Here is a 21,342-nt window from a genome sequence, read left to right as displayed (position 1 = left end):
GCTGGAAAGAGTTGTGGGCCTTTGAGAGAGCGGAGAGTGAGGAATGGAGATTTAATTAACAAATGATGGAGGGAGACTGAGCCCTGGAAGAGGGAAAACAAACCAAGCTCCAAACAAACAGATACGCACAGGGGAGGGGAGGGAGAAACACACTCTGCTGGGCGTGGGCTTGACGCTGTGAGGTTGGGGATCTCTGGAACTCACTGCCCTGAAACAAGGGCTCCACCATCTCTCTCTCTCTCTCTCTCTCTCTCTCTCTCATATATATTTCTGGGAGAGCAGGGCTGCTGCTGCATCATTTATTGTCCAGGCTGGGATAAAAACAATCTGCTGTCAGTGCCTAGAGTATTAGCATCCAGAGATGGGATTATATTACAGCCAAACAGGAGCTGAGAGAGACAAAGAGGGAGTACTGAAAAGAGCAGTAACCCCATTCCTGGGAGGGATTAGAACCAGAGTACAACCCAGGATGCATGAAATCCATGAGCCCAAGGCCGACTCAGCCTGATAGCAGTGGGGGCCACAGGGCAGGGTTAAGGCTACTGACAGATGCAGGAGGACTCAGGTCAGAAATACCAGGGGCTGCACGGCAGGACTGAGGGGCACTGACAGAGCTGTGAGGGGAGCCCAGAACAAATACAAGAGAAAGCCATGCACAGTCATTGGCTCCCAACCTCTGTCCAGTCAGAATGGCTGTGTATCCCACAGATCTTTTCAGGATGAGCAGATGCTACCAAACATTATACACTCTAATGCCAGTGCGGAGTTGCTGTGATGCATTCCTGCTGAGACCAGGTGCTCATTCCCCACCACATCAGAGAACATCCCATCTCGCCTTATCCTTTACTCTCACTCCATGGTCAGGCACTGAGGGAATGAAGTCACAGTGTATTTCAGGCTCCCTCTCCCCACCCAGCCAGTGTCATGTCCCCCCTCCTCACCCTCCTATAGAATTCCTTCCATGTGTTCGGAGAGGACTGGGAAGCCGGTTGTGGGACAGATTGTTCTCCCCCAGCTCCGTAGTCCAGTCTCAGGTAAGCAGGTATGGCAGTGCAGTGGTGCCTAGCTCTGGCCCAGAGGTGGCCTGGGTGATTAGATTGATGCTTCCTGACGTCAGATGAGATCCGTTAAAAGGTATTTATCTCAGGATTGGGCCAAAGCTGCAGGAGAGATTAAAAGAGATTGAGGCCAAGATAATCCTCCACAGCAGCATCCTGCAAAAGCAACTGCCAAAAGGCCTTCAAGCAAATGCTTTTGCCAGCCTACCCAATGCCATGCCCCGTCCCACCTCTGCATCCCCCTGAGGCCCTGATCCCGGCCCTGATCCCAGCCCTGTCCCCACACATGAGGGTTTCTGCCAGGGGGTAGCCAGGATACCATCAGATGCACAGGCCCTTCAGCCCCTGCCTGTCAAGTTGTGACCTGACCTCTGTGTGACCAGGCAGTGGGAGAGGCTATCCCTTAGGAAGCGGTTGGAATTCAGTGCCTGGCACAACCCCCATCTGATGATCCTAGCTCCTTCTGTCTACTCTTCAACTTACTAGTTTGTTACTACCACAAGCAAAGGGAGTCAAATCTGTGTGATGTTTTCCCTTCAAAAGCAGCGCACTACTCTCGCCTGTCCCTCCATCCCCTCCCTATCCACCTGCTTTGCATTAAGTCCCAATCCGATTTCCCCAACTCTCTGGTGTCTGATTTAATTTGCCTGATGCTGCTCCTGGAATCAGCCCTCCCCAACCCACGCCCTCCCCCCACACAGCCTCCCAACTCCCTATGGGGAGATCAGTCCTGGGAGAGGCTGATACACCAAGAGTGAGGGAGAGACGCAGCGTGTGTGGACGGCTGGCACAGCAACGAGAAGAACTGAGGGGGACAGCAGCGTGACCAGGGCTCCCATCCTGAGGGGAGCTAAACCCCCAGGAGACCAAGGGAGTGCCTACCAGGAGGGGACAGCGGCCACCACAGCCCACGCACGGTAAGGACATTCCTGCGTTGCTGCTTCCCCTGAGCCTACCTCCTTCTCCTGAAGGTCTTTACCCATAAGTGAGTCCGGGGGACTATCGGTGACCCTCTCTGCAGATCCAGGGGCTCTGGGTGTGGGTCTGTCTTTGTAACTAGATGTGTAGACTGTGTGGAAGAGGGGTTTTCTGTGGGAAGAAGGTTGGAGTAAAAACCACTCATCTCTTTTGCACATGGGAGGGGGAGACCCTCCCCCTCGCCTCGCAGGATAAAATCACAGCAGATTCCAACATGTCTCAGATGTGTATGACCCCCCCTCCCCGCACCGGTAGCTGGGATGCAGACTCTCCAATAGGAACCCATGCGCTCGTGCTCCCCACCCAGCTTGTTGCAGCAAGCGCTTGTCCCATTTAGAGAAAAAGTAAGATCAGGGTAATTTTACCCTTGCCCTTTGATCTCTGTGGCTGAGGAAGAGGATCATCTCTATTCAGCTCTGAAGAAGCTCAGGGTTACCAGGGCAAGCGCATACACCTGTCTAGGGATTACACAGGGACCCACAACATCCCCTATTAATCCTCAGCCCTTCCGTACCTTTCGCTTTTCTATTTAAGGCTCCCCAGCTGAGCTGCAGTCCCCTTTCCAAGATAGGTGAGGAGATGCCGGCTGATCTAAACCAGAGGGCTGTACCCCTCCCGTGCCACCACCCCACCCAACAATTTCCCCCAGTCCTCATTCAAACAGAATGAGGTGGAGTGGGTGACCAGTGCCCGGGGTGGAGTTCGGGGGCTGTGCCGCAGGGCTGGAGTGCTCCCTGCTGCCATTAGTACAGTTTGTTTAGGGTAGGGTTGCTATTCCCATGCCAGTGCCCAGCCCTGGTGCTAAGCGCTACCCTGACCCAGACACAGGCCCTGTCCAGAGGAGCATCCAGGCCAAGAGCCCCAGCAGTGCGCGAAGGGGCCGGCACGCAGAGAACTGGACAGACACGTTGAGAGACAATGCTGGATTTGCTTAGTTTGTAGTAAATACACCCAGGGCCTGCAGGGACTTGGCTGTTGGCTTATAGGCCTAAGAGCAGAGGAGGACGAGCTGGTAGCTCTGCATGGCTAAAGGGCAGCCTAGAGGAGGCACCGGGGAGCGTGTTGACTCTTTGGAGTCACAGGGGTGGGAAGGGGAAATGCGGCAGAAGACAGGGACATTGCTAAGGGGGATGTGCTGCAGATTGGCCTGGCTGACTCAGTAGCGGATGCCATCTCCCCCAACCACTCCCGACCCCATTCGGCTTCCTTGAATTTTCTTTGTTGATTCAATTCTTCTCCTCCACTTCCTGTCCTAAATTTTCATGCAGTATCACTTGTAAGTACCTACCATGCCCCTCCCAAGAGGCAGCTGCATTTCAGAGCTGAATAGGTGACTCATTCTCTGCAGATCACTTTGGGAGGAGGCACAGTGGTGGCTATGGGGAAGGTAGAGTTATTATTCTCTCTCAGCTCTGGCTCCTTGTCCTTCTGGGGCTAGAAACAATTCCCAACCTTCATTAGATTGGTTCCTCAAAGGCATTTAAGGGTCCTAATGAAGACCTGAAACTGAGCCATAGCTCCTCTTGCTCCCTCTATATTTAGCATTTCTATCCCTCCTTGACAGCTCACCCTTGTCCTTTTGATCTTCCTGCCAGCTCTGCAAGCCCCTCATCTCGTTGTGCAACTTCATTTCACGGAGCAGCTTCCCACAAACCCTGGTCCCCAACCCAAGGGACAGTAAGCAAACAGGCCAAGGGAAGAAGGGGCTGTGCAGGTGGGGCTGGAAATGGATTGGGCAGTGGGGAAGGCAGAGGAGTGCAGGAGGCAGGAACTGCAGAGGAGCAGCCCCACAAGCCTGTGGTGGGGTATCACAGCCAAACAGCAGTAGGGAGGCTGCATTCAAGGAAGAGGCAATTGTCCAGGCCAGAGCCAATGAAGCCTCTGAGACAAAGATTTAAGAAGCAGGGCCTGGTACTCAGCCCACAGGGACCCCAAAACAGAGGCTGGAGGAGATAAGCCAGAGAGAAATGCCCTGCCGGAAGGTGGGTGCAGCATGAGGACTGCCCAGAGGTTCCAGAGGAGGTACAGAGAACTAATGGCAGGAGTGTAGCACAGGGGCCATGCAAGGAGGGCGGGAAATGCTCTGGTTGATGTGAGCAGAGGCAGCTGAACTCAGCTGGGCACAGTTGGACATTGCTGATGCATGGGAGGGTGGAAGTGGGGAGAAGGACAAAGTCCAGAAAAATTGTTCCCCATGCCTGAAAGGGAACAGCTTCCTGATTATGCGGGGCACTATTGTTCCTCACCAGCCTGGCCTGAGGTTTTCCAGGGCTGGGGATGGCTCTATGGGATACACCCTGACCTTAATGCTCTATACAAAGTGTGTGTGGTAGTGGCGCTAGCTTTCCTGATTTCATCACATCTTCCAATATTTGATTCTTTTGCTAAAGCCCCTGCTCCTGATTACAGCCCTACCTGAGACTCTCGGCTTTCATCTTAAACCATACGGCTCTAGCCTGGGGAGAAGGGCTGGGAAACGGGACCTACAGGCATCCACAAGGCCCAGACTGCAAAGAAACAAGGGTGCCCTTGTATTTTTGATTTAAATCTCATGGTCTCGGAGCCTGACTTGTGATTTTTGAACTTGTGGGGTGATGATGGGAGGAGTCTTTAAGGCCTGTTTCTGTTCAAGAAAACAGAGCCAAGCAGCTTGTGTTGGGTTCTGCCCCATTGCCAACTTTTACTAGAGGAACAATTCTCCAAGCAGGCTGGAAGTTGGACGGGGTGGGGGGAAGCAGCCAGTCCTCACCTGCCAAACATCAGCTGGTTGTCTCAGCCCCCTGGATGGGGGATCCTGCTTAAATTAGTGTCCCCATTTCATAGCTGGGAGACCTGGGGTGCAGTGAAGGGAAGGGACCTACCCAAAGCCACAGAGGAATCTGGGATTAGTTTTGAGATTAGTGATTTGCTGGCCATACTCCACTTACTTCACTGGAACGTGCTGCCTCTGATGCTACTGAATGCCCCCTGGGTGGCCACAGGTGACCCCAACCACTCAGCCACAGGCAGCTAGCAGAGGGAGGCCTTGGCTCACTCTGGGTATGTCTACACTACCACCCTAGTTCGAACTAGGGTGGTAGTGTAGACATACCCTCTGAGGGTCATCAGGACCAGCCCAAGGGACTCTGGTTCACAAATGCAGCCATAGGCCATCCCAAAAACCCAAGGGCTTGTAGCCTTGAATTTCCTGGATTCCAGAGGCTGTCTTGGGGATGCTTTCAGGAAACCCAGGAACAACTCCCCCAGTGATACTTGCCTTGCTCTTTTAAGGCTCTTTGCAAGAAGTCAAACTCTGTGTGTAATGAAAGCTGGGAGAGTGTGTGGCACCTCCAGGGCCCCCGAGCAGGGCTTTGAGGATGCTGCAGGATGGTTCGGGTGGGGGAACTCGAGGAAGAGCCACAGAAACGTTACGGGGAGGATGTGGGGGAGTCCAGTTCTGGCAAGAGAGTCAAAGAGCTTCATGCAGCAGGCTTGGCAAAACTGGGAACAAAGGGAGAGTCTTAAGAACTGTCCGCATGTGCCTGAGGAGGCAACTACACAGAAAGGGGCTGAGACTGAGTCAAGCCATCCCCCCCAGTGCTGGGCGGGGCATGAGCCTATGGATCTGTCTCCCCAAGGGAAGGGGTTGGAGCCCACCACAGGCAAAGGGGGAGCTAGGGCTGAATAGAGCACAATGTACCACCAGGTGCTGGATGAAGAGATCCAAGCCATTGTGTTTCCTGGCCTGGGGAAGCTCGGGGCCTGGTGAGGGTCTGCCACTGCCCTCAAGGTTGGCTGGGCTCAAGGAACCCTCCCAACCTGGGAGCTGATCCCTGGCAACAAACAGGTGAGATGCAAATCACATGGGGCACATCCGGGAACATGACACCATCACCAGGGAAATACTGAACTCACAAAGAGCAGGTGTGTGAGGGACAGGATGGGGCGTGACAGGGAAAACAGGGCACTGTAAGTAGAGCTGAGAAAGCTGTGAAGAGGACTCACTTGCTGCTCCGAGTGAGCACGCGTCCCTGGGCTATGTGATGCTAGTGAGGTTTTTAGAGGTGATATGAAACTAGGATCTTGCTTGCCTGAGATCTGTCACTCCAGGCCTTGCGGGGCTGGGAGGGAATGTGTGAAGGGTACAAAAGCCTCCCGCCATGGTCCCCCAAGTAAGTGTGCTCCGGCTAGCTGGGAGGAGACAAGAGTGGTGCCCTACCCCAACCTCCCTCTCCCATGCTCTGGCCACTGGGGGAAGACTGGGGCTGATTTCCCTGCTTACCTGGGGGACCATGGAGGTACATTCATACCCTTGTGGTCCTCATTTACAAAAAAAGCACCTGTCCACCACAGAAATTCCTGTGTCTGGGCCTGCACTCTCCCCAGGAGCTGGGGAATTAAATGCATTTTCTTGGCCAAACCTCAGCTGAGGTGAGTCCTTTCCTCTTTCCTACGTTCCCTTCACAGGTTCAGCCAGATACAGCACTCCCCTTCACTTCCTGTCCCAAAGTGCCCTGTAATGCAGTTGTTAAATGGCTGCCAAGTCCCACCCCAGTCCTGGCTGTTTCTTGGCAGGTAAAGCCCTTTGGGAAGCTGAGCGCTGGGAGATGCAAGGGAAAGGTGAGACCCTGTTACAGCTCCTGCCCTGTTTTGGTCTCCCCAGGACTCAGGCTTCCCCGAGTGGAGGACTCATTGCTAGGCGGCCGAGATGGGGGAAATGGAACAGATGAGGCAGGAGGCCGAGCAGCTGAAGAAGCAGATTGCGGTAACACCTGAGATGAAGCACGGATCAGACCATGTGGCCCACTCCCCCTCCTATCTACTCAGGGGAATCCCAGCCCAAGAGAACAGCACCCGCCCTCCAAGGCAGGGAATTCCCATCCAGAGAGAGCCACCACCTCTGCTCCTGCGGGATCTCAGCTCTCTCCTACCTTGGGCCCAGGAGCCCCTAGGAAGGCAGCCACTATCCAACCCCAAGAAAGAACCGCGCCTGGCATGTGGTGGGGGGGGGGGGTGATCTGTGAGGCCGGGATGAGAGGGTTGCATCGGAGACTCCACATCCTCCGTAGGATTTAACCTCCCTGCCTGTGGGGTGCACCCCAGGGGAGGGACTTAATGGGGGAGAAAAGTAGCTTGGGGTGGGGAGGGGCAGGTGTTGTGCCTCATAGTACTCTCTATGCTTATTTGTGGTGTTGCCATAGCGCCCAGGAGCCCCTTGCTTTGGGGGCCATGAAAACAACACAGAACCCTGGCCCACGGAAGTTTTCCGATCCTATGCCTTGCCCCTCATGCTCTCTCTGTCTCTTGCCCTTCCCCCTCCTTGCAGGATGCCCGGAAGGCCTGTGCTGACACCACACTGGCTCAGGTAGGAGACGGTGCTAGCCAGCCTCGGCCAGGTGTGGATGTGCCAATCAGCCACAAGCCCCCGGCTGGGCTCCCAGAGCAGCCTGGGGGCATGCGGGATGGAGCCATGTGGCAGTGGGGGGGGGGGGGTATCCCTGGGGGCTGAGGTTTAACTTCTCTCTCCCTGGGGGAATCCCCAACTCCCCTAGATTGTGTCCGGGGTGGAGCTAGTTGGACGCATTCAGATGCGTACGCGGAGGACCCTGCGTGGGCACCTGGCCAAGATCTACGCCATGCACTGGTCCACAGACTCGAAGTGAGTGAAATGCTGCTGCTGACTGAGTTGGTGCAGTGACAGGGCAGGGGGGATGCTGGGGTGAGGGGCCCAGTGGGAGAGGAGCACTAATGGGGCCTGCTTCCTTTCTCCCCTCCTAGACTCCTGGTCAGTGCCTCGCAAGATGGGAAACTGATCGTGTGGGACACTTACACAACCAATAAGGTAAGAGTTGGGTGTATGCCTCAGCAGGCAGAATCACCTGCTGTGGGGCCAGGAGTGGAGCAGCTGGGAGCTCCTCTTCAGCCAAACTTCGGCCACCCTCCCTGCCATGCTGTGGCGCTCAGTGACATGCTTCATCAATGGCTTGGTCCCAGCTGCCTCTGCATTGCATAGCATGAGCCTCTGGGACGCACAGCTCCCCACCTGCCCCTTCCCCCGCTGGATTGAAAACACTAACAATGCACATAACATGCAAGGCCAAATACGTACCATCCCCCCAACTGAATGTTTTAACCAAGCTCCGTTCATCTTCTTGCCTTACTGCTCGGCCCTGCCGGTCTCCCTTCAAACAGCAGCGCAGCTGTTTGTCAGAAGTCCATGTATTCTGGCCCTGCCAATCGCTCAGGCCCCTCTGCTTTACCTTGCCGTGCTTGTTGCCTCTCTGAGGCCTTCTTGGGCAAGATGGCAAATACAGTGCCCCTCGACGCCCTCTCCTGAGGAAGTTGGAGAAGGTGTCACCTGTTCCCCCTCAGTATGTGTCTGTCTGGGGAGGCAACCTCTCAGCTATCTGCAGCTCTTGTTTCCCACTATGCATGGGGGCTTTTTCTTGCAGTGCTGGCAGCTCTTGGAACCCTAGGTCATCATTTTTTGGTTTTCTTTTTGTGCGGGGGGGGGGGGGGTTGCCTTTTCTCTCTCTCTCTGCATCTTCAAGTCCCTCCGCTTCTCTGACATCAGGTTCTATTGTAACAGGCATTCTGGTTGGCTGTGTCTAGACTGGCCAGTTTTTCCGGAAAATCAGCCGCTTTTCCGGAAAAACTTGCCAACTGTCTACACTGGCCGCTTGAATTTCCACAAAAGCACTGACTTCCTACTGTAAGAAATCAGTGCCTTTTGCGGAAATTCTATGCTGCTCCCGTTCGGGCAAAAGTCCCTTTTGCGCAAAACTTTTACGCAAAAGGGCCAGTGTAGATAGCTGAGATTTGTTTTGAGCAAAAAAGCCCTGATCGTGAAAATGGCGATCGGGGCTTTTTTGCACAAAAGTGCGTCTAGATTGGCCACAGACGCTTTTCTGCAAAAAGTGCTTTTGCGGAAAAGCGTCCATGCCAATCTAGACGCTCTTTTCTGCAAATGCTTTTAATGGAAAACTGTTCCGTTAAAAGCATTTCCGGAAAATCATGCCAGTCTAGACGTAGCCCTTGTGTTTTCTGTGTGATACATGTCACCAGGTAACATCTGGTGCGTCATTGGTGGCATTCTGCTATTTAATAGAATTAAATATGGATCAAAATCTGATTCCTTGGCCTTTTTCAGTAAATACTTTAGTATGTTGGTTAATCATACTTCATTATGTTTTCCGCCACCCATTGGAATGGGGATGATGGAGATTAGCCGTCAGGCTTCTAAATAAGTATTTCACTGAAATTGTTTAAACTGATGCCCGTTGTGTGTGGCCCATTGTCAGACATGATGAGGTTCAGTGCCCTATGTGCACTAAGAATAGATTTGAGATGCTCGGGCAGTAACACTATCCCAGGGAAGGGAGAATAATAGTCTCCTTTGTGAGCTCCTGGCTTGATTGCTGCAGATAAAACCACCATCCTGCCTGTCACTCAGGCCTGTAACCTAGATGGTCATCTTTGATTTGGAGCTTGTGAAGGAGTGGCAGTGCGCTGTGATATCTTGGAGGACTGTTGTGTACAGGGTTGCCAAAGGTGGGGGCAGCTGCCCTGGGCCCCAGTGATTTAAAAGGGGCTCCCAGCTGCTGCTACCTTGGCAGCTGCAATGTCTAGAACCCAGGGTCCTTTAAATCACCACGGGCACCTCCAGCAGCATGTGCCTGTAGCCACGGCACCACTGAAGGGATGGCTGGGCCCCGCCCCTTCTGCCCAAGATCCTGCCCCTTCCAGGGGTGCCCAGAGCTGGCTCCTCCCAGGCCCTGGCTAAGTCTTTTGTCAGCCCTGTGCACATCAATTTCCCCACGTGGTTCATGGTTAACTAGGTGTGGGGAAAGGGACTTTTACGCTTTGCAGGGACCCCAAGATACTAGTGAGACCAATGACTAGCTGCCTGGGGTCCCATGCCTGGGGAGAGCCCCAGAAGACAATGGCCACTACAGTTGCCTGGACATTTGGCACCTAGCAACTAATGAACATGGATGGCCCACCCTCATTGGGAAGCCAGCTGGCTGTGTCCAGCTGAAGACCAAAGGACTAGAGCAGGGGTCTCCAACCTTTCTACACCCAAGATCACTTTTTAAATGTCAGAACAAGCCAAGATGTACTGCCCCATCCTTCCCCCAAGACTCCGCCCCTTCCTTGAAGCCCCGCCCTCTGTTCTCCTCCTCTCCATCACTTGCTATCCCCAGTCCTTCTACACTCTCATAGGGCTACACCGCTGCTTTTTTTCTATTCTTCTGTAGGAAGAGGTTTTCCCAACATTTGGCCTGTCTAGACTAGACCAAATGTCAGAAAAACCCCTTCTTTCGGCAGCCCCCTTATTCCTCGTGGAATGAGGAATAGAGGGGTTGCCAAAACAGCATGTTTGCTCTTCCACTAAAAAAAGTGGAAGAACAAATACGTCACTGGATGCAGAAGAGTTTTTCTGGGATACCTCTGGAATCCCGGAAAAACTCCTGCAATCTGGCAATACCCTCACTGGGATGAGACAGGATGTGTGGGCTATCAGGTGGGAATGAGAAATTTGGGTGAGGGAAGGGGTGAGAGATGCAAGCTCTGGGAGGGAATTTGGGTGCAGGAGGAGGTGGAGGGGGCTCCAGGCTGGGGAGTGTTGAGGTCAGGTGGAGGGTTGGGATTCTGAGCAAGCCATAGGCTTGTGGCTGTGAAGGTGCAGGAGTTTGGGTGGGGGTTGTGAGGGGCTCAGGGCAGGGAGGTTGGGAGTATGATGTGCAGTGTGTGGATGGTGTAGGAGTGTTGTGGCAGAAGACTGAGGTTGTGAGGGTGCAGGAATTTGGGGATGTGAAAGGCTCAGGACAGGGGGTTCCAGTGTATGATAGGCTCAGATCTAGGGTTGGGAGGTGGGGTGGTGCAGGAGTGTTATGATGCTGCGGCCAGATGGGGGCTTGGCCCCAATTGGGGGTTTGTTGGCCAGGCTTCATTTTTAAATAAAATATGTTACACACAAAAAGTTTCAGCATTGTATTTATTTATGAGAAGGACGGGGAACCTGTTTTGAGTCGGGGTCACTGACCCACAGAAAAGTCAGTTGGGGCCACACAAGTGAGATGCAAAAAAAAACTCCTCCAAAACCCCACAAGCCTCACTAATGTGGCCCCAACTGAGCTGTTGGAAGCAGGGGACATAGTACTGGGGAAGGGTGCTAGTGGGTGCTGGGGCAGGGGACAGGATGCCAGTGGGGGCAGGGGACAGGGTGCTGGGGTGGTGACAGGGTGCTGGGGAAGGGGACAGGGTTCTGAAACAGGGGGCAGGGTGCCAGTGGGGGCAGAGGGCAGAATGTTGGTGGGGGCAGGGAGTCACCAGTCCATGCCTCCCCCTGGGAATCCTATCCCCTCCACCCCCTACAGCAGAGGAGGGAAGTTCTGGCACGCGCCTCCTCCCAGGACGCCTTCCCCTCCTCCCCCCAGAGAAGGAAAGCCCCAGCACACACTTCCTCTGGGGACTTCTACCCCATTTCCCCCCTCCGCACAGCAAGTCCCCGACATGCCACAGACCTGGGTCTGGTACCGCGCTGGCTGTTTGGGGAAGGGGAGCAGCCAGTGCACCTCCTGAAACCTCGAAAGTGGCGCACAGCTGCCGGACTTCCTTCCACCTTGCAGGAAGCTGGCACTACCTCCATTGTCTCTGGAGGTAGGTAGTGGGGCTTCTTGGAGGTGTGGAGAAATGGGGGGAGCCCCTGAACGCTTCACGATCGACTGGTCGAGCCCTCCTGATCGACCAGTTGATCACGATCGATGGGTTGGTGACCATGGGACGAGAGACTGGGAGTGGCTGAAGGGGGCAGTTATTTATAGGCTGCTGGAGTCAGAGGGAAGCTTCTGGACTAGGACTAAAGAGGCATCAGAGGACTCTGGACTGACTCAGATAGACTTGGCTATAATTTTCCTGTGATACTAAGGACTTTCCACGCTGTGTTCCGCTTTACAACGCTGGCTGAGGGGCACTGCAGAAGCAGGACGTCAGGGGTGAATTGCTCCCTTTGGATGTGCAAGCCTTCCCTGGGTGTTCAGTTCACTCACAGAAGAGGACCTTTCTGTGAGAAGCTGGGATGCTGAACACTCCAAGGTTGGACCCCAGGAGGCAATGAAGCAAAGAGGCCTACCCCAGTGAGAGAGTATGACCTGGGCCCTGGCACACAGTAGCCCCTCCGCCCCCCAGGACTATTCCAGAGCTGTCTGAGAGCCCCGGACCTGTGGCTCCATGAGAGGTGGCAGTGGAGGATGGTTGGTGAATGCGCCCAATAGACAGTTGGCTGCTGAAGGCACAAGAAGCGTTTAGCAGTTTAGCAGTAAGGGGCTGGCAGTGGTGGAACAAGGGAAGTTAAGGAAAACAGGGAGGAAATGGTGCCTAACCAGCTCCCTGCCAGGAAAAGCGCAAACCTGTTCAGGAACAGCAGGTTAAATGTTGGGAAGCTCAACAAGGCGCAGCTGAGTGCAACCCTTGAGAAGAACGACCAGTCTAAAAAGCCGGTTCCAGGCACAGTGGGGCTTCAAGAGGGGCTGGGAACAGCACAGGCAGCAGCAGGGCATCCACCAGACCCGTTCCCCATCCAGCAGGGGATGGTCTTCATGACCTGGTTCCCCATCAGTTGACTTGAAGCAGCTGGATCAATAGAAGCAAGAAGACTGGGGGAAGAAGCAGATGCATGAACTGGAGATGGAGAAGCTGTGGGGCAAGAGTACCCATGTAGGGGGTAAGTGAGGAAAGGCCCATTCTGCAGGGAACTAGACACCAAAGTGTTGCCCTAGTTTAAGGAGGGGAGCTGTAGATGCCTACCTCACTGCTTTGTCTAGTTAGTTTGAATTGACCCAGGGAGGAATCAAGGAAAAGGTTTCATGTCGAACAAAAGACCCCAGATGGTGTAGCCTATATGGAAGGGACCCAGAGTTTATTTTGTAATGACACAGCTGTGGGGACTCGGGTGTTAGGGCTCAAGCCATGTTTTTACTGTCCTAACTGATGTAGCAAGCCCGGTGGTGCCGGAGCTGAGTGCTGGCAAGCCATTGTGAGCGTTACGCAAGGGAGTCACCGCTCTAATGGGAGAATGTTTCTGCAAATGCTGAACAGGTGCAGGGGACTCGCTAACCTGGAGGATTTGCGTTGCTGTGTTGCGCTGGGAAAGCTGTATGAGATTTGCCCTGAGAGCAACCTCAAAATGTGGTTAGTGGACAGGAAGCCTAAAGTCCCGCAAAGTGCTGGCATGTTGGCAGACGAGTTTGTGGACAATAGGTCTGGGTTTGAAAAGAGAGCCAAAGGGGACAGGCCTAAGCCTGGATCCAGAGAAGGGGATGCATCCCAGCAGTGGGACTTGGGTACACCCAGATTTGGGGAGTGAGGCAGGAGGCAGCCCTCGTCCAAAGGACCTGAGATATAATTACTGCAGGCAAAAAAGGGATAAATGCAACAATGCCCAGAGACCAAGGAAAGGGTGGCCAGGCAGAACCCTGGAAGGGGTAACTTAGTGATTGCCCAGGACAGAGGAGCTACTTCAGCCTTTGTGCAGTTAGAAAGACAGTCATGTCTCTGAGGTGCAGAGAATGAACTACGTGACTGGCTTTCTGGAGGAAAGCAGTCCCACAGCAAGCTCCTCATGGCCATGGGGTGGTGACAGGGGTGGTGGGTCTACTCCAGGACCTAGAACACACCGTGAGGGAATGCACAATTGTAGTGGGGAGGTCTAGGTTGGATATTAGGAAAAACTATTTCCCTAGGAGGGTGGTGAAGCACTGGAATGGGTTCCCTAGGGAGGGGGTGGAATCTCCATCCCTAGAGGTGTTTAAGTCTCTGTTTGACAAAGCCCTGGCTGGGTTGATTTAGTTGGGAGTTGGTCCTGCCTTGAGCAGAGGGCTGAACTAGATGACCTCCAATTGCCTGGACATTTGGCACCTAGTAACAAATGACCATGGATGGGTCACCCTCCTTAGGAAGACAGCTGGGTGTGACAGCTGGAGAACAAATGACCGGGGAAGGGTGGGGGGTTGTATCGTGAGGGCTGCTGGAGACAGAGGGTGGTTTCTAGACTTGGACTCCCAAGAGATGAGAGGGCTCCGAGCTCTGGACTGACCCAGATGGGCTTTGCTGTACCCTTCCATTCTCTGTCTCAGTGGGTCTCAAGCAGAGGTACTCATACCCCCAGGGGATGCAGAGGTCTTCCAGGGGGTATATCAACTCCTCTAGATATTTGCCCAGTTTTACACAGGCTACATAAACGCACTAGCAAAGTCAATGCAAATTAAAATTTCCTACAGGCAATAGCTTGTTTAGTCTGCTGAATACGCTATACACTGACATGCAAGTACAATATTTATACTCCAGTTAGTTTATTTTGTAACTGCATGGTGAAGATGAGACAGTCGGCAATGTTTTGGTGCCAGGCTGCTGTGACACTCTTGTATTGTTGTGGCTGATTGTGTAAGCAAGAAGTTTTGAAGTGCGGTGAAACGTGGGGATGTGCAAGACAATTCAGGCATCTGAAGGGGGCACAGGGTCTGGGGAAGTTGAGCGCCTGCTCTCTGGTGACTAAGGACTTTCCATGCTGTGTTCCAGACAGCTAATAAACTTCTGCTTTACAATGCTACCTGAGAGTCACTGCAGAGTCAGGACATCGGGGTGCATTGCTCTCCAGCCATGTGCAAACCTTCCCCGAGTGTCCAGTTCAGGTGGGCTCACTAAAGGGAGCTCACGGTGAAAAGCTGGGCCTACCCCAGTGAAAGAGTGTGACCCCAAGTGTGCTGCACACAGAAGGGGTCCTCACAGGGACTATTCCAGAGCACCGGGCCTAAGGCTCTGGGTCAGATTTCTCTCAAAGCCCTCACATCCAGGCTTTGTCTAAATCTTGCAGATCTTTCTGCATCATATCTTGAAGATACAGCTTTTCCTCGCCATCTGCGCAGGTCTCATCATTCTGTGCCTTGATCACAGCAGCATCCTTCTCTCTGGCCTTGACAGTGCAATCCTGCCCCAAAAATAGCCACTCTGATTGCAGCCGCATTGACATTTTCCTAACCTATCACTCTGACACTTTGACTCCCTCCTCTAGCTCTGTTCCCTACCACATCCAACATAAGCTGTTTTCAAGCCCCCCCTCCTCCTCCCCTCTCCACCTTGCCTCTCCTCCATGTCACTGTGCCAGCGCTTTCCCGATACCTGCTTCCATTGCCCACTTATTACATGTTCACATTTTGAAACTGGTAATACAGGTCTGGGCATGTGCTATCGGCCACTCTGAGCTAATAGCCTGAATTCCGTTCTGCAGGGGCTTGTGCTGAACAGCGGCCCTAGCAATCACAGGCTACATTTCATCCAGGCAGGTCTATTTATTTTTTGTATCTAATAGTTCTGTACAAAATCTAGCTGCAGACTTAGCTCCTCTGCAGTTTTGCAAATGCTCTAGCAAGTGCCTGCAAGCACCAAATCTCTCTCAGGTTTGTGTTCCATTTGCAAATTTGAAAAAAACCAACAACCCCAATCTCTGTATTCTTGGGCATTGGGTGGGAGAGTGGCCAGGCCCTTTCTGCAATGGCAATAAGTGGCTTATGGACAGTTTCAGCTAAAATTGGCCTCCTATATGTACAAACATGGAACTTTTACTCCCTGTGGGGTCCTGCCAAAGCTGCCTCCTCTGTTAGAGTGTAATGACGCTAAGGGTGTCCACACTACAAGCGGAAGGTATGACTGCAGCACACATGGACGTGCTTGTGCTAGCTTTGATCTGTCTCTGACTGGGATTGTGGGCTCTGCATGCCTCTAGCCCCCAGGTCTTGCAGTGTTTTGGATTCTCTACCATGTCAGAGCACTGTCCACCCTTCATAAACTTCCATCTGGGCTGGGTGACATCTGTTGCTTGGAAAATTCTAATTACCAGTCGAGCGTAAATGTTGGGACTCTCAGTAGTCTCTGAGGTTTTTTGTTCCAGATCCCAAACACGACCTGCTCTCTTATGAGGGGTACAGGCAAGCCCCCAAAACTGCATGATTGGCCCCTTCCGCCTTAGCTCAGACACAGAGTTTCACCTTCCTTTTGTTCCCTTCTTTCTGATTAAAAATCACTCTCACATATCCCACTTTTAGGTGGAGTGCAGAGCGCCAATGCCTGTACTGTGGTTCACAGCCTCCAACTAACCAAAACCTACTTAACACCTCAAGTGCTTCAGAACCAGCTACTGTCAGAAACGAAGCTTCTTTCTGTTTTCCTTTCTCCTAGCATCCAGGGCTCTTTGAACCTTCTCTAGTTGGTGTCCACATTTTCAGAGCTCTCGTGGGGCTTTTAACTGCTCCATTCTTCCACGTAGGGTAACATCTCAGTGCCTTTTCTCTCCTAGCATCATGTGGGGTTCCACAGTCACTCAGCCGCAGCACTTTACAGAGACCTGCTTCCTTCACTAGCTCTTTTCCAACGCCTCGCAGTTGCACCAGACTGAAACGGAGAGCTTCCCCTATCACTCGCACTGCCTCCGAGAGCACCTCCTACAGAAGGGGCTGTGCCTGGAGTGACTCTCCTCACAGCCAACCCTGCTCTTGCCCTGCTCCCTTCAGTTTCTCTTGCTGAGAGAATCCAGGAGTGTTTCATTTCTCCCCAGGTTCATGCCATCCCTCTCCGTTCTTCCTGGGTCATGACCTGTGCCTATGCCCCCTCAGGGAATTTTGTGGCCTGTGGAGGTCTCGACAACATGTGCTCTATCTACAACCTCAAGACTCGTGAAGGCAACGTCAAAGTGAGCAGGGAGCTCTCGGCCCACACAGGTGAGTTCCCTCTCCTCTCCTGCAACCCAGGGGATTCTTGCCCCTGAGCCACACTCTCACCCATTGTTCCTGCTCCTCAGGTTACCTCTCCTGCTGCCGATTCCTGGATGACAATAGTATTGTGACAAGCTCCGGAGACACCACTTGGTGAGTGGTTGCCTTTGCCCACACACTGTGGCTCAAGTCCCCAATAGGTAGCATTTCGCTTAAAGCATTCCGACCCCAGAAATCATGGGATTTGGTCAGAATCTCAGGTTTTAGCCCTCATGGTCGCAGAGAAAAACTGGGCAACCATATTTCCCAAAGGGAAAATGGGACACTGTGCTGGGTTTGCCCAAGACCTCTTGTGTGGAGCTGCTCCTCTCCCCCTATCATCTGGGGGCTCATGTGAGCCTCCTTCTGTGCATGGGACTGGCCTCAGGGGCATCCCCCATCTCATGCACTGGGCTAGGCTGCATGCCATCGCCTTTCCCACACCCAGTGAGGCTGGCATTGCTGCTTACCCCCCCAAACGTTCTTCCATACCCCATTAGGGAGAGACACCCTCCTCGTTTTAAAAAACTGAGCATTTGTCTTATTTGCTTTTGCCAACTGATGCTCTCACAGCTGGCAAGAACACATGGGAAACTGCCCAGTATGTACACACATACACACACTCTCTCTCTGCACAGGGCTTAAAAAGGGGACTGTCCTAGCTAAGCACAACATACGATCACTCTACAAAACCAGAAGACAACAAAAAAGAACCCAAAGTTGATTATATTTGAAACTTGTGACTGAGACTAAGAATTTGTCACACATTTTTAGGAAAAGTCACAGACAAGTCATGGGCAAACAAGAAGAATTCACAGAAGTCCGTAATTTGTCCTTGACTTTTACTAAAAATATCCATGACAGAATGGAAAGACGCTGGATAGCTGAGGGAGTCAAGGGTAGCTTGGAGCTTCAGGATCTCCCTGCAGGCCCAGGTGGCCAGGAGCTGTGGGATACATCTGCCACCCATGGCAGCTCGGAGCTCAGGAGCTCTGCCTCCTGAGGTGGTGCAGGGATCCTGCAGCTCCCCACTGCATTGGGCTTAAGTCACGGAAGTCACCTAATCCGTGACTTCTGCACCTCCATGACAACATCAGAGGATGACTCATGGCTTTGAATTTTGGGGTGGCAATTCTGAGGCATAAAGAAGCAAAGGAGGGCTGCAGAGGGGAAGCTAGATTTTCCCCCTCTCCTCTACAATAAGCTTGGTGGTTTTCTTTCCAGCTGAGGCCAGGTCTGCACTAGAAAATTTGCTAGTATAGCTAGTACAGTTAGTACCAGTTTGGTGAGCAAAATAGCTGTACAGCCAAAAAGCACCTCTGTGCCAGCTCCATTACAGTAATCACCCTCCCTAGCCAACATCGTTATGGCTTCACCAGTTTTTCTAACATAGACCTGGCCAGCATTAACTCAGCCATCGTCTTAGTCCTGGGCTATGACAACGGACTAGCTCAGTTGTTAATCTGTACTGACCATGTGAGAAGGAAGTCCCAGTTGTTAACTCACTTGGTTGGTAAAGGTGTTGTCCATCAGGGAGCCAGGGCAGCAGTTTCCCTCCCTTCTTTAAAACGGGGGTGACTCCCCACTGCACCCTAACGGCTGGTCCATCTCCCATGGCCTCACAACTTTAGCACTTCTGTCTCTGCAGCCCTGCTGACTCTCTTCTGCTCCCCTCACAGCGCGCTCTGGGATATTGAAACGGGCCAGCAGAAGACTGTGTTTCTGGGTCACACTGGAGACTGCATGAGCCTGGCTGTCTCCCCAGACTTCAAACTGTTTATCTCCGGGGCCTGTGACGCCACTGCCAAGCTGTGGGATGTGCGGGAGGGAACTTGCCGTCAGACGTTCACAGGCCATGAGTCGGACATCAATGCCATCTGTGTAGGTCCCTGCCTAGCAAAAGGAAGCAGCAAAGCTGTGTGGTTATGGGTCAGGGGAACACTGTCATATCTGTGTGGGGAGCCACTCTTCTGAGAAGGGTGCTCGCGTGGTATGGTTACTAGTCTGGAACTAGGAAGATCTGGATTTAGTTCCCTGCCCCATGTGTCGTTGGGCAAACTCTTCAGTCCCCAAGTATACAGTGGGGACAATAGCATTGCCCTACCTCACTGAGTATATGATGCTCAGACACTAGAGTAATGGGGGCCAGATGCGTACCTTACTTCGGACCTTGGAATGGCAGGGAGCATTGTCAGAGCTGTGTAGGGGGGCCCAGGTTGGCATAGTGGGTGCTGTGGGGCAGGATTATGGCCCCTTACATGGTGCCCTTTCTCTCCAGTTCTTCCCCAACGGTGAGGCCATCTGCACCGGGTCAGATGATGCCACCTGCCGCCTCTTTGATCTGCGGGCGGATCAGGAGCTCATTGTCTATTCCCACGAGAGCATCATCTGTGGAATCACCTCAGTCGCCTTCTCCCGTAGCGGGCGTCTCATGCTGGCTGGATATGACGACTTCAATTGCAACATCTGGGACTCCCTGAAGGCAGAGCGTGTGGGTGAGTGCTCCTGGAGCTGCCTGATGGACTATCTCCTGCACTGCAGGGCTGGGAGGACCCCCAGCAAGTCACTCCATGGGAAACAAAGTCCACTTTTCTAGGAGGGGCAGGTTAGTTGCCTGGGAGTCGATTCTCCCGGGGCTTTCCACTGTGGAAGGTAGGTCACTTTTTTCCTAGGAATGGCAGGTTATAGTCCCGCTGAGGGAAATGCCTCATCTTGGCACTAAGGTGTGCACAAGGTCTCTGCTAGGATGTGTCCATGGCAGATGTTCAGGTGTGTAGGTCACATTCGCATAGTGCAACGTCTCCCGCAGCCCTTCTCTTGCTGATGTCTATCCTCTCTCCCTCAGGGATCCTCTCCGGTCATGACAACAGGGTGAGCTGCCTGGGGGTGACAGCAGATGGCATGGCTGTGGCTACCGGCTCCTGGGACAGCTTCCTCAAGATTTGGAACTGAAGAGGAGGGGGGGGGAGGAGATTGGGAGAAGGGAGTCCACTCTAAAGCCATTGTTAATCAGGCACAATTGGTGCATTAGTCACAAGCATGTTTCCCTCTGAGTCACTTATAGGGGGCTTCCTAGCCTGCAGGAGAGGTCTAGGAAAAAAGAGTTCTCCGTTAGCTGCTCCCCTCAACCCACACCCTAAATATGACCTAAGGCTTTCAGCCTGGGACCAGCTGTAAGTTCCCACACAAGTGAGGCTGTTGCACAAGCTTTAGGACCTTGAAGTGCATACCTAGTGACCCCCCTCGCCCCATTCTCTACCACCTTCTCTCTGACTTCCCACACCCATCTTATCTTTGCATTAACTTCCAGGCAGCCATCCCTCTGAACTCACCCACATAGCAGAAAGACAATTCCACTCCCTACAAAAGACCTACATCTCCAAGTGGGGCCCACTACATGACTGCAACCAATTCTCCATATGCACTTTCCTGTCCTCCTCAGGAGAGACACCGTCCTCCCTGTGCACAAGGTTAGAGAGGTGAGATGTTAGCCAGCCAGGACTCTGCATCAACCTTTGCTAAGAGGAGCTAATTTCTGTGGGATTCCTTCCCCTTCAGTTAGCTCGGTTTTAATCTATGCATCAAATGGAGGAAGGAGAACACTGCCCCAGCTAGGGCATTAGGGACAAGGAAATATTAATTTATTTTTATCATATGCCTATAGCTGTCCCCTTCCCTTCCCCCACATGTGCTGTGTATTGCTTTTGCCCTGGCATTAGCATGTAGGCTACTTCAGCCCCCGCTTTCAAGATATAACTATCATACAGGAGTTTCATAGCTCAGACAAAATAAAGAGATCAAATGTGTGCTGCATCATTTGAGGTAGACACTGGAGCATGCCACTGCAAATGATGCTTGGGAACACAGGGGATAGTCATCTGGGAACTCCTACAGGTCTACTGCACTCAGCTCTAGTCCATCACTTCCAGAGGCAGCTCCCAGGGAAAGGAGAAGAAATGGGCCTCCCTCTCTTCGTGCCCTATGCAGCCTCCTCTTACTCCCATCATATGCCCAAACGCTTGGCTGCTTTAAGACCAAAACAGACTGTGAAGAGCTTCAAAAAATATCTCACCAAACTAAGTGATTGGGCAACAAAATGGCAAATGAAATGTAATGTTGATAAATATGAAGTAATGCACATTGGAAAAAATAATCCCAACTATACATACAAAATGATGGGGACCAATTTAGGTATAACCACTCAAGAAAGATCTTGAAGTCATTGTGGATAGTTCTCTGAAAACATCCACACAGTGTGCAGCGGCAGTCAAAAAAAGCAAACAATGTTAAGAGTCATTAAAAAGGGGGATAGAAAAGAAGACAGAGAATATCATATTGCCTCTATATAAAGCTGTGGTACACCCACATCTTGAATACTGCATACAGATGTGGTTGCCTCATCTCAGAAAAGATAAATTGGCATTGGAAAAGGTTCAGAAAAGGTCAACAAAAATGATTAGGGGTTTGGAACGGGTCCCACATGAAGAGAGATTAAAGACTTGGACTTTTCAGCTTAGAAA

The 21,342-nt window shown here is 52.5% G+C and overlaps 1 protein-coding gene across 1 annotated transcript; it reads left to right on the top strand.

Annotated features, from left to right (window-relative positions):
- The first annotated feature begins 134 nt into the window (after positions 1-134).
- Positions 135-20,628, top strand: GNB3 (G protein subunit beta 3). The gene is made up of 9 exons (XM_075903690.2): positions 135-6,780; positions 7,342-7,380; positions 7,568-7,674; positions 7,794-7,857; positions 16,627-16,789; positions 16,870-16,936; positions 18,502-18,703; positions 19,101-19,317; positions 19,668-20,628. Exons 1-9 carry the CDS (start codon positions 6,724-6,726, stop codon positions 19,772-19,774), a joined length of 1,023 nt encoding a protein of 340 aa, XP_075759805.1. The 5' UTR covers positions 135-6,723; the 3' UTR covers positions 19,775-20,628.
- Positions 20,629-21,342: the final 714 nt, after the last annotated feature.

Source organism: Pelodiscus sinensis, chromosome 1 (genome assembly GCF_052426305.1).
Source record: "Pelodiscus sinensis isolate ZL-2025 chromosome 1, ASM5242630v1, whole genome shotgun sequence".
In the NCBI taxonomy this organism is placed as follows: Eukaryota; Metazoa; Chordata; order Testudines; family Trionychidae; genus Pelodiscus; species Pelodiscus sinensis.
This window is presented reverse-complemented; position numbering and strand designations above follow the sequence as displayed.

Coding starts and splice junctions, on each gene's coding strand:
- GNB3 (XM_075903690.2), top strand. CDS start 6,724: ATGGGGGAAATGGAACAGATGAGGCAGGAGGCCGAGCAGCTGAAGAAG. Junction 16,790..16,869: donor GGAGCTCTCGGCCCACACAG/GTGAGTTCCCTC, acceptor CCTGCTCCTCAG/GTTACCTCTCCTGCTGCCGA. Junction 18,704..19,100: donor CGGACATCAATGCCATCTGT/GTAGGTCCCTGC, acceptor CTTTCTCTCCAG/TTCTTCCCCAACGGTGAGGC.